At 41.9% G+C, this 12,454-nt stretch overlaps 2 protein-coding genes across 2 annotated transcripts; one reads left to right on the top strand and one right to left on the bottom strand.

The window, feature by feature from the left end:
• Positions 1-5,181: 5,181 nt before the first annotated feature.
• Positions 5,182-7,962, top strand: zgc:174917 (uncharacterized protein LOC565650 homolog). Its single transcript, XM_036548920.1, has 6 exons — positions 5,182-5,480; positions 5,797-6,115; positions 6,208-6,299; positions 6,616-6,755; positions 7,158-7,262; positions 7,354-7,962. The coding sequence occupies exons 1-6, from the start codon at positions 5,351-5,353 to the stop codon at positions 7,447-7,449; spliced, it is 882 nt and encodes a 293-aa protein (XP_036404813.1). The 5' UTR covers positions 5,182-5,350; the 3' UTR covers positions 7,450-7,962.
• Positions 7,963-8,886: 924 nt separating this feature from the next.
• Positions 8,887-11,960, bottom strand: si:ch211-153b23.5 (uncharacterized protein LOC321177 homolog). The gene is made up of 5 exons (XM_036548871.1): positions 11,895-11,960; positions 11,021-11,133; positions 10,161-10,332; positions 9,759-9,960; positions 8,887-9,281 (listed from the first exon to the last, which is right to left on the bottom strand). Exons 2-5 carry the CDS (start codon positions 11,126-11,128, stop codon positions 9,089-9,091), a joined length of 675 nt encoding a protein of 224 aa, XP_036404764.1. The 5' UTR covers positions 11,129-11,133; positions 11,895-11,960; the 3' UTR covers positions 8,887-9,088.
• Between the last annotated feature and the right edge of the window lie 494 nt (positions 11,961-12,454).

Raw genomic sequence — 12,454 nt, 5'->3', positions numbered from 1 at the left:
CTTTCTTTTTATATTGAGCTGGCAATATTTTAATATAATAATATTAATATTTTAATATAAATTGAGAGAGTAAGAATATTTCATAGATGGTCACTGAACTGACCAGAACTGAATTAAACTGAACTGAACTGAACTGAACTGAACTGAACCATTTCTGCACAAACACTGGTAGCACCAGGAAGGAGTAGCCACCATAAGTGGACCGTGGTCCTGACTTGTCTGTGACAGGAGTCATTCAGCTCAGTCTAAAAATCTGCAGTATGCATAGATCACTCCATGGAATGATGAAGGACACAATGAAATGTTTTGTACTGACTATGAAATGCACACCTTTTGGAGGATAGAGCAATCGGCTTGAAAGGTGTCTCTGTTAATAATATATTCTGCTAAAACCATTTATATAGTCTTTGTGTGTCTTACATGCATCTGTATATAACCACTGTGCATTGTTTGATTAACAACTTCTTTAATGTTTTTTAATGTTTAATGCATATTTGAATCTGTTAGAAGTATTCGAATACGGACATACATTCTAACATTTGCAACATGAATGTACAAAGAAATATGTATTTATGTGTATGTTATATATTATATATGTGTGTAATTTTTTACTATTCGTGGTCTGAAGTGTTATTACTTATACTGATACTTTTAATATTGATTTGAACTGAGGTTTCATTGCTGTGTTTTAGTGAAACAGCATTTTTAAATATTTTTATATATTTATATTTTCATAATTCTTTATGACATCTACCACTGTTGTAATGTTTTCTTATTTTTGCAAAGAAAAAGTGTGACATTGCCAGTGATTTATTGACTGGACAGGATTACCCTGGAGGCAAAGAGCAGGTGCGAAGGTCTTTTCCTTTCTCCTTTCTTTCCTTTGTCACAGATGTTTCCTCAACTGTCACAGCTATCCTTCATAGTCACCTCTGTAAATGCATCTCCTGCCACATTATATTAATGAAGATGTAATAATCACAGAGAATTAAAGGAGCTAAACTTCTGCAGATACTATCCATTTTTAATGCTTTGGTGAGCTTGAATGGAGTGTATTCATCTGAAAAAGTAATATACTTTCATATTAAACATGCTTCGCTGTTGTTAATCCGCAAAAGAATTACCGAAACATCCTCTAAACAGTGTTACGAAAGAAGGGACAGCTGAGCCACATGAATCATTTTGTGGGAACAGATGAAGCTGGGGCCTAATGATGTGGTTAGAGTGTGATAAGTCAGGACGATGCAATGAGGATGTGTGAGCTGGAAACGGGGAGGAAAAAACTCGCCTTTTATCTGTTACCTTGATAACTAATTGGCCTATTTTTTTTATTGTTTGGTGTGATTAATGAGTGAAGTGAATGTAAAAGATTACCACTGCTGATTTCCTTTTTTATTGCATCTGACATAGGGCCATATCACTTTAAATCACGTTAAATCATTACAATTACAAACTTGGTGTGTTAAGGACTTTTCATTATGAGAGGGAAATCAGATGTTCGTCTTGACTTCATACCAGTCTTTTTGTCATAATTAAAACTTTCATGTGAAGTGCACCTTCAGTGGCATCTTGCATCAGTATTCATGTGGCGTGCTTGTTAATCAAGCAAATAATCAAAAACACAATGAGGACACTTAGCAGAAAGTAATCTTTTACCGTCACTATTTTCACACAGTTGCAGACAGGGTCACAGAGGAGGACCTAGATGCCTACATTATTTTCAGTTCAGTTAGTCAAACTACCTCTCTGTTACCTGTATTCATATAACTTTTTTCCTACTTTTTTATAAATTGCCTGTCCCTTTTTACGTAATTTCCATCTGGCTTGGGTAATGTGTAAGACTAAACATTTATCCAAGTGAAAAATGTGAATAAATGAATAATTAAATTGATGCAGAACATCAGTGCATAAACCAGTGGAATTGTGGCTGTTCCGCCAGGAGCTAGGGTGGCAGTGTTTACCTCAACAGACTTTTACAGGACACCAAATCGTCATGGCAACAAAGATTTTGTTCTTCAAAGTTTTTATGCAAATATATTATAGTAATAATAAAAACATGCCATGAACTGAATCTGGAGATAAAATGAAACATTGAAAATGCGCACTCAGTGGCATTTGGGTTTACCAGTAAGTGTGTTAGACAAGAGGGACACGGCCTTGGTTCTGCAGTGCAGCAGATGTTTCTGGCTCTGGTTCCATCCAAGATCTTAATTAACCAGTTGGGTCAGATGTCACATTAAATTAACACAAGTGAGCCTGACACAGTCCCTGAAGTTACGAGTAAAATGAGTACCACAATCATTTTGTTGTGGTGCATCAACTCGTAGTACAGAAGTGAGCTCACGGTTTCCCCTTCAGTTACAGGGAGTTTGCAAATCGCTGATTTGAAAAGTCACCTATCGTAAGTCTGAGGCAGAATAATCTGTGAAAAATGTAATTTAAACACTCTGGTGTCAGACAAGCTGCAGCACAAACAAAATTAATCCATTGGGACACTCTCAAGGAAGCAGGCTGAAGTGCCCCAAACACAGTACACTTTGATAGTGTATCTGAATGAATAACACACCAAGGACGAGCCGGTGAGCACAGCGTTACGATATTAATTTAGATTTCCATGTAAAAATAATGTCAAAATAAATGGTTCTCATACAAAGCTTATGAAAACAGCAGTGACATGTCAAACTCTTTGCCAGGATTTGAATGGCAATGGTGTTACTTGTAAAATGAGGAAGTGTGACAAAAATTAATCATCCCTTCTCTACTATTACAATAATCCCTTCTCCAATATTTCCAATTAGGATTAAATTCTTGCACAAATGGTTTATATGGAGGTGTTGTAGGTGTTGGCATGACTGCAGTGTGTCTTTGATCATATAGGTTTTGATTGAACAATGAAGGCCTTGATGCCCAGTTTCAGATTTCCAGGTGTTACAGGAATGCCCCCATTGTTTACCTTGTCAAAGAATGAAGGATTGTTTTCTTTAAATGGAAAATCAACCCATATTTAAACATTTTCCTGGAATAACCAGGACCTGTTTCCTTGTTGGTCACTTCCCCTAAGACAAGGGCTGTCGTCAAGTATGATTATGTGTATATATAAGAGATAAGTCTTTGGTTTCTTGCCCATAGGTTTTCCCCCGCTGGCCTTTGTCCCTGAGTGTCATATTATGTCACACCTTTGTTTTTCTTTCAGTTCTTCCTCACACACCCCAGGTAAGGAGAATCACTGTGGTTCTTAGTGAGCCGTATCCCATTACCCCGATGCAGTGTAGCAGTCAGGATTTCCTGAGGTTAGAAAAATTGCCACAAGGTGGCAGTACACAGTCACGTTTTCCTGCCCGTAAGACCGTTAAAAAAGTTCTGATTCACGATTCAGCTACTGTTGAGCTTGCTCAGAAGCACCTTGTGGGCTAATGATGAGAGAGCAGTTAAGACAAAGTAAAAAAATTAAATCATAATAGCAATTCATTTTCTACTGAAGCATTAGTATATGCTTATCTCAGCACTGCTGTAAGCAAAAAAAAAAGAAAGGAAATTGGCATAAGACCTTGTGGCTCATAGAGGGCCTTCCTCTTTTGGCTTTTACATCTGCTCTCCTTTAATTCATCCCCTTTTTAGCAACTACAGCATGTCTGCTGCAAGTCATCTGTCTGGGTTGCTGATGCAAGATTCATTCACCAAGAAAGAGGGGTCCAGAAAGCTGGCACTGCCTCATACAGTTAAGATGCACCTTCCGCTGCTATAATACAAGATGTGTGATCTCACTGTTTGTGAAGTGGGTTTTGGTGCTGGACCTTTGTTTACTAGTAGGTGACTGTTTGATTGAACCATTCTAACCAGCTGGGGTTCTGCTTAACTATGACCACAGAATCCAGCTCTGAGTGTGATTGAAGAGACACTGGATAATCCCCAGATCTTTGTGATTCCTGAGCCAAGCAAGTGAAAGAGTGAGCATTAATAACCTCCACAGCTGAACAGTGAAAGATAAATAATGTCAAGTTAAAAGTTAATAATTCTTTGGGTGTAACTATTAACAAGAACACTATAAAGCAAAGTGAGATATTAACAGTTACCTCTACACGATATCCTCTCAGGGAGACTCACGTGAGACGCCTAGGTTTCCAATGTTTTTTTTTTCACATTTTATGATGCAAGCCATTACATTGTAGGGTTTTTTGAGGACAGCCATTGTGGGCCCTTTCTCCTCTGTGTCATTCTGAGGATGGTTTAACAGTCACGAGACATGCATTGTGTTTCAGCCAGTGATCACACCACCCTAACACATTCCCAGGTAGCTGGATTGTCCCACTAAATCAGGAAACTGGTTGAAGCATGAGGTGCGGCGATACCCAATGTGAAGAAATTCCAGTGACTCAGCAGGGGTGTTGTGACCGGCCTAAGCCCTTGTGGCATATATAGGGCCTTCCTCCTTTGGATTTTAAATGTTTTCCTTTCGTTTCAGAGTCTCATACCCTTGTAAGCATCTGTCTTCCACAAGTCGTCTGTCCTGGTTGCTGGTGCAAGATTCACTCACCAAAACAAAGCGGTCCAGAAAACTGGCTCTGCCTCATACAGGTAAGATGGATCCTCCGCTGCTATAATACAAGATGTGTGACATGAAGCGAAAAATGGGTTTTGGTGCTGTCCACCATCAGCTGTACCTTTATTTACTGGTAAGTGAGTGTTTGATTGAACCATTCTAATCAGATGGGGTTCTGCTTAACCATAACCACAGCATCCAGCTCTGAGTGTGACTGAAGAGACACTGGATAATCTTCAGACCTATGTGAGACAAGCAAGTGAAAGAGTGAGCAGTAATGACCTCCACAGCCGAACGCTGTGTCCCACTATTTTGGGCACTGAACCCAAGCACTGTTGTAAGGATGATAGCGTCTGTGTTTCACAGCTCCCCGAAGGGAGGAGGGCTCCTTGTCTGCGTAACCGTCAATATGTTTTTATCCCATTAAGTCCGTCACAGCACACTTCTTCTGGGCACATTGGAATGTCTTGCCCCTCCATAAACAACCCAGAATAAATTTGTCTTGAATGGAGGGAAAAGAGAGAGAGAGAAAGAATCAGACAAGGCAGTTTTCAGAGGAAAAAAACGGAAATGCCTCTGTCACACTAGCTTTTAATGGGCTTAGCACATAGCTCTCTCTCACTCTCTCTCTTTCTCTCACTCTGGCTCCCACCCCTCCAACAGGAAGACATCGCAGGTTATAAAAACAGCCCTCCACTTGTGAGGTTGACACAGTCGGGCCAGAGCTACGGCGCGAGAGCCGGCCAGTGTTGTGCAGGAGCGCTGAAGAGAGCCGGTGAGACCACCACACAGAGAGGGGGCAGCAGGGCCATGAGCACTTCCACAGCAGAGCTTCACTCCTCCTTTGCGCAGCAGGGATTCCTGACGGGGGTGCCAGTGCTGAGCGCTGCTGAGCTACAGGCAGCCAGGGAGGCCTTTGGCGAGCTGGAAAGGGAGTTTGGTGAGTGACTCAGTGGAACAAGGAAAGAGGGAGAAGGGAGATCCCCAATGCATCCAGCAGGTAGCTTGTAACCCATAGTGACAGAGTGAGGTTCCACTGTAAACGCCTGCAAAGTGAATGAAATTGCTCCAACTGAATGTAATTGCTCAGTGTAATTGGTCAGAGCTAAAAGCCATGTCTGGTTCCATGTGTACCATGCAATGCCAGGTGCCTTTTAAATGTTGATTATTTTTGCACTCACCAGTGGATTTGTATTGAAGCAGACTAGGAGTGAAATTTTGATGGGACTGAGCGTTTGTGTGATATGTCTATACAGGTGAGGAATACACCCAGTACAGTCTACACAATGTCCATCTGAAGTACAACTGGGTTATGTCCCTGGCCAAACATCCCAGAATCCTGGACACCATCAAGGCACTCCTGGGGCCTGATGTCATCTTGCTTGACTCTCGCTTCATCTGCAAATACCCTGCCCTGGGCAACAGCACCCCTGGTGGAAATGAGGGGAAAGACATCACAATTTTGACCGAGGAGAAGAGAGAGAACTCTGATGAGGACTGGAATAACAAAAGACCCCACACTGAACAGATGGAAAAATCAGGTCTGCCCTTTGTTGCCTGGCACCAGGACATGAGGTAAGTCAATATGTAAAGGTGTATACATATGACAGTAGCACAATTAGCTATAAGGGATTTATAATTATAGTCCAATTGTGACCTGGTTACAGGTACTGGGGTGTGGATGGAGGACCGGTGCTCTCTGTATGGCTGGCACTTGATGACTCTCTGAAGGACAATGGGGCCCTGCAGGTCATTCCAGGTATTGCAGTCTGAGGGGTTTCCAAAAAAATCCACAGAATCTCCTGCCCCTTCTTTGTTGCTTGGTTGAATGTATGGATTTTACTGTTATACAACATCCTCATAAGGTCCCTGAGTAAAGTTTAAACATGGAGTTGTGTCTTAGACCAATTCGTTGTGTTCCCTGCATTCTTATTAATACTTCATAAAAGGCTTTCATTTAAATTTAGCAGCGCTGTGGGTATGACTCAAAATTAATACTGGAATAGACTCTTCTCTTGTGTGCAAACACAGGGACTGAAAGATTTCTGAATTGCTGGCTTTGTCTCTTTGAATAGGTAGTCACTGTTCTGGGATGTTCCCCCATCGGCAGTCACTCCACCCTGGAAACATGCTGTCCGTCAATCAGGAGATCCCAGAGGAACTGGTACCAACTGATGAAGCTGTACTATGCCCCCTGTTGGCAGGGCAGATGTCAGTAAGTGCCACTTTCAGTCAGTATCATTCCCGTATTGCTCTACTCATGCATTATTACATTATATTACTGGTATTTAGCAGACACTCTAATCCAGAGCTACTTACATAGGTTACAATTTTTTTACATGTTTTCCATTTATACATCTGGATATATACTGAGGCAATTGTGGGTTAAGTGCCTTTCCCAAGGGTACCACAGCAGAGCCCCAGCGGGGAATCTTTGGTACCGTTTGGTTACGAGTCCTGCCCCTTACCACTATGCTACAGTGCCAACCACATGCTTATGCCTCTTATTCCTATGACAGTGTACAGGTCCACATCCTGCTACATTATTCAACTGCCTATACAACTGTATTCAAAGATGTTATGCCCTCTGACCTTTGACTTGTGCCCCTCGGACCAGGTGCATGATGGGCTTCTGATTCACGGCAGTGATCCCAACACATCAGGAAGAAGGCGCTGTGGGTTTGTGATGCGTTTCACCCCCACCTGTGCATATCCTATCCAGGTGAGCAACACTGTCCTGTCACGACACCGCAGATGCGGCTCGTATCATCTGAGAAACAGATATTAATGCATGCTGTGTGTCTCCCTGGCAGGATCCGGATCGGCCACGACGCTTCAATGCCACAGTGCTGGTGTGTGGCAGTGACCAGTTCAGGAACTTTCCCAACAACAGCCTCACACTGCAATAAGCGGAACTGCACCAGTAGCTTCAGAGTTCCTGCTGCTTCCTTGAAAATGGCTTCATGTCACTCTGCTATTATTATTATTTTACCTATAGGCCTATATACTATGTTTGACATGAATTGCATCAAAATTGCCTGTCATAGCTTCGGTTTTCCTGTGTATGATACAATATTGGTATGTAATTTATGATTTACTAATAAATTATTCAGTGATGAACATCATCTTATCTAATCTACAGTACTGATTGCATATTATCATAATTACAACTCTTCTGTGCAGCTATTGCAGAATGAATGTGTCCTTTGCCGTTGCTAGAATTCTCCCCACTTGGTTGGAGAGTACACAAGCAGACAAGCAGCCATAATGTTTTTTGATTAGTCCATGGCACAACTGTGACTCTCACTCCATGCTGCATGTGCATAAAATCTCACCATTTAAATTAGCTGTTGTCAGCAGTGATCCTAGGGCTGTTTTTCTTGGCTTCTTACTTGCCTGTTGTCTGATATTATATCATCTCCCAATAAAGTAACTTTAAAGTAGTAAAGTGATTATCTCTATTTTTCATTAATTTCTCTAAGTGACCCACATCTTCTTCCAGTTCCTCTGTCTGCTTTCATGCATCTCATGGTCTGAACTTTTCGTCTAGCTACAGATGACTTTAAACATCCTTTTTTAATTGAATTCATGTGTTCCTTTGTGTGTTCTATATAACTGAATAATACATTCATGAGAGTATATTACATGCTTGGATTGGCAAAAGAAGTCATTTAAAAAATAAATAAATGAATGAAAATTAAAAACCACACAATATGACTTATACCGATCAGCATGAGCCAGCATATCTGTATATGTGATTAGATGAAGATTTTAGTTTATGGCCACACCACAAAATATGATAATGGTTTTATCCTGTATTTTTGTTACAACTATAGAAAAAGTCAGAACTCTCACTTCTGATCTCCAGTTTCTCCGAATAGAAACACAGTAAAATAAAAAGAGTGCAAGGCACAACTGTGACTCTTACCCTAATACTGCACGTGCATTCATTCTGTAAATTTGTATCTTACAAATTAATTTATACCTACTGTATTTTGGATCCTGACTGAATATTACAGTCTACAGAATGTAGAAGAAAAGACAATATGGCATATGCATGAAAGGAAAAGGAGCAATGAATATGAATAAATAGGTATTAAGATACAGTAGATTTAGATAAATTTTATGAAGAGGGCCTGGCCTAAAAAGGAGTACTAAAAAGTATTTAAAAGGTAGCAGTCAAACCATGGGTATTGCTCATAAGAAGGGGTCATAGCAATTTCATTTACTCTATGATTGACAAACCAACATTTATTTTTTTCCCCCATTTTTTTTTATTGAATTGAAACAAACAAAATGCTCACAAATAAACAAAGTAGGCAGATGAAAATCAAACACAAAAGTCAGACACATTGCAGTGTTTTTTTTCTTCTTCTTCAGTCAGTGTGGATAATGATTGATTATGGTATAATAAACTGCTCACACTGGAGAAACAATAGCTTGGTCTCAATTCAGAGAAATGTGGAATTCAATGGAGGGTGTTGATGAGAGATAAATAAATTGATAAAACATTCAATTTGTTTCCCCACTTCTCTAGCCCCACTGTTTCTAGGCCAGTTTGAGTACCTCGGTTACCATGACACCCACTCCATCAAATATCTCGTGAATTGGGGCATTGCACATGAAAGCGCCGGTGGTCACTAGCTTATTCTTGACATCGACGTGCACCTCCCCAACATTCTTATTCACGTGCTTGCAGCCCATCTCCTTCATAGTGCAAGCAGTCTGAGCATAGGGCCACCTAGTGGTGGGAGGAAAAAGACCAACAAGCGTCAGTTACAAGGAAGGACAGGCAGATTTTACAGGAGATTTATGCCACTCCGTGACTCTCCCTTTTAATTGGTCATTTATGGAAATGGAATCTTGTCTATCATTTACTGCCTTCCTGCATATCCACATTTGATCATTTGGCAGACACTCTTGAAAATGTCAGACCACATTTCAATGTGCCATAATGAAAAGGGAAGTTCTGCAATAATCAAAGTGTCAGCAACAGAACTGACATGTCAATTTAGAAATCACTGCCATAGTACCACTTAAGCATCACACAGAAAGCAGGACTCAAGCACCAGGGTAATTTGATTAGAGGAACAAAGAGGCAGCTTCAAAAGGCCATTACTGCTAGCAGGTGGATGGAGATGAGTAGAAAGGTAATAATATTAATGTAGGTCAAAGAGTCAAGTGGCCAAGCTTTGCCCTCATGCACTCCTATACTTACTTGTCACACTCCTTGTCATGGCCCACGGTGATCTCACAGCCTGGCAGGATCTTGGCGGCGAGGACAGGTGAAATGCAGCACAAGCCAAGGGGCTTGCCCACCTTGTGGAAGCTCTTGATGGCCTGCTCCACCTCGGGCTGGACTGTGCAGTCCTTCCCTTGTGTGGCCCAGCTACAGAGGTTCTTAGCCACTCCAAAGCCCCCTGTAAAAAGACAACCAGAGGAAGTTTGAGCGCAGTGTGTGCAGGGTTTCTCAGGTGGGGGAATTCCGTGTGTTCATTTAGAGGGTGTGTCTGTGCGTATTAGTGTGTATCTGGACTGTGAGGGTGTGTTCTCACTTATGTCTCATTGTGGGTGCTAAGCGTAGCGATGATGGTTCGGTGTGCCTGTCCCCAGCACTCACCAGGAATGATCAGAGCGTCCTGGCCTGCCACATCCAGCTTCTTCAGGTCGGTGACATCGCCGCGAGCGATACGGGCGCTCTCCTGCAGCACGTTGCGCTTCTCTGTCGTGGGCTTGCCTTCTATGTGGTTCACCACATGCATCTGTTCCACGTTCGGGGCAAACATCTGAACCTGGAAAATGAAGCACAGCAGCTCAGGGACACCATCCACAGAGCTTGGGCTCTTAATCAAACCACAGTCTGCCAGGGACTTTGTGTTATCAGATTTAATTAAATTGTCTTCTCGTTTACTGTATTTAAATTACTTAAATGACTGTAATTGAAAAATTTTCAACATGTACAATATTGTATAAAAAATGTGATGTATGGCTCATGTGTGAAAAAGAATGTAATGTAATATAATGTGTCTGTTGTGTGCCCATAGAATTAATCTTTGAGAGATATATTCAAATGTTTATGTGTCAACTTGAGCGCTACGTCAATGTGCATGAATTAAAATTGCATGAGTAACAAATAGCAACCTGACAAGTTATTCATGTTTGTCAGGCATCAGATATCAACACAGAGTACAAGAACATTCATGGAATGCTATCTCCAGTCATTGTTAACAAATCAAACAGTAATTTGAATACCTGCAGGCTATAGTTTTGAGGGGGCAGAAAGTGCTGTACTCTATGAAGCATGAGGAGTTTTTATTAGGGGCACTGTAATCTGTCATGCTGTAGGTAGGAATGTCTGGGTTAGTGCATTTGTAGGCTCTCATTCTGTGTGCATGCAAGCCTGCGTGCATGCGTGTGTGCGTGCATGCGTGCATGCGTGTGTGCGTGCATGCATGCATGCGTGCATGGTTCGCCCCTTACCTTGGCCCCAGCCCGGCTCAGGTGCACAAGCACAGCCGAGGCCTCATGGACCTCTGTCCCATCATACACTCCACATCCTGAGAGCACCACTGCTACACGTTTCGCCATGGTTCCTGAGCCAGAGGGAAACCAGGCACAGACTGCTGTTTATGGCCTGCCTCACACTCTCAAGTACAAGAGAAACCTGAAACCTCACACTTGTAACATACAGATAGACAGCAACACCAGCATGTATTACATTTCACTCATTAATAAACCACCATAATGTATGAACACACAGCATTTTGCACACTGTAGTAACATTATATACACAGTGCTATCCTGTAACAATGTGGAGGAAACTAAAAACAGATTAATACAAAAGGCAATGCATTTTTGCCTCTTGTCCTTGGCCGCTCCATTCAGCCTCAGCTGCCAGGTGGAGCAGTGTTACAGGTGAGCCGGGGGTGCTAATGAGTCAGCACCTCAGGTCACTAATTATTCATATCTTCCTGTGTGCAAATAAAGCCTCTGAAAGGCTTTGCCACGGCAACCTATCCTCCCAGCTCACATGGTATCCAAGGTGCTGGTGTAACCAGGCACAAGGGAGAATGAGGAGGCGCTTGCCTTTAACAGCAGCTTTCTACCTTATACTCCAAAACTGGAGGTAGGCAGCCATACTTTCCCCACCTGCACAAAGCACCCACATGTAACAGAACAGCTGGCTGATGCCCTACATCACACTCATAAATTTTCCACATTCAGAGTGTTTAATCCTCCTCAAGGGAAGCAATAATCAATGAACTTCTTTCTTACACTTCAGCAAGAGCAAGCAATGAACAAACTGCCAGAGAGGCCTATATGATGTACTCTGAATTTGTGTGGTTGTTCTCACCTTGTTTAAAAAGTAGACTGAGCAGTGAGTTAGAGATGTGTCTTTCGCTTGATGGCTCCTCCTGTGTGAGTGGTTGGGCTGGCTGCTGAGAAATGCTTTATATACTAACCCTGCGCTGTTACCATGGACCCACCCATGAGGGCGGGTCTGGGTTTTCCAGCACCGCCCTCAAAGCAGAAGTGATCTCATTCGTCCCTGTTAGCAAATAAGGGGGTTTGCATACAGAGAAGGAAAAAGGAAGTGGAACCACGACTACCATGACTAAAATAAAAATGCTAAGTCATCCCTCATCCCGCCCACTGAACACTTGCATCAACATTGATTGGAAGTCTATGAACAGTACATCTATTATTCGCAGTGCCCGCATTTTTTATCTAGATATTTACCTGATATTTACCTAATATTTACCTGTGTTATCATGCTTTTTTCTGTTTGCTTTTTTAACCTTTTAAGGCGAACTCATTGCTCTGTGCCATTCTCAGTTTTAACCCGATGCATTTTGTTGGGAGTGCCAGAGAATTCTGTGTAATGTACCCTTTATTCTCTTGCTTTCACACTAG

This window comes from Megalops cyprinoides, chromosome 16 (genome assembly GCF_013368585.1).
Source record: "Megalops cyprinoides isolate fMegCyp1 chromosome 16, fMegCyp1.pri, whole genome shotgun sequence".
In the NCBI taxonomy this organism is placed as follows: domain Eukaryota; kingdom Metazoa; phylum Chordata; class Actinopteri; order Elopiformes; family Megalopidae; genus Megalops; species Megalops cyprinoides.
The sequence above is the reverse complement of the archived record's forward strand: the minus strand, read 5'-3'. Positions and strand labels throughout refer to the sequence as shown.

Excerpts from the sequence above, each read along its gene's own strand:
- zgc:174917 (XM_036548920.1), top strand. The coding sequence starts at position 5,351 with ATGAGCACTTCCACAGCAGAGCTTCACTCCTCCTTTGCGCAGCAGGGA. Across the intron at positions 6,116-6,207 it reads GCCTGGCACCAGGACATGAG|GTACTGGGGTGTGGATGGAG; the intron begins GTAAGTCAATAT and ends ACCTGGTTACAG. Across the intron at positions 7,263-7,353 it reads CCTGTGCATATCCTATCCAG|GATCCGGATCGGCCACGACG; the intron begins GTGAGCAACACT and ends TCTCCCTGGCAG.
- si:ch211-153b23.5 (XM_036548871.1), bottom strand. The coding sequence starts at position 11,128 with ATGGCGAAACGTGTAGCAGTGGTGCTCTCAGGATGTGGAGTGTATGAT. Across the intron at positions 10,333-11,020 it reads TGAGCCGGGCTGGGGCCAAG|GTTCAGATGTTTGCCCCGAA; the intron begins GTAAGGGGCGAA and ends TTCATTTTCCAG. Across the intron at positions 9,961-10,160 it reads GGACGCTCTGATCATTCCTG|GGGGCTTTGGAGTGGCTAAG; the intron begins GTGAGTGCTGGG and ends GTCTTTTTACAG.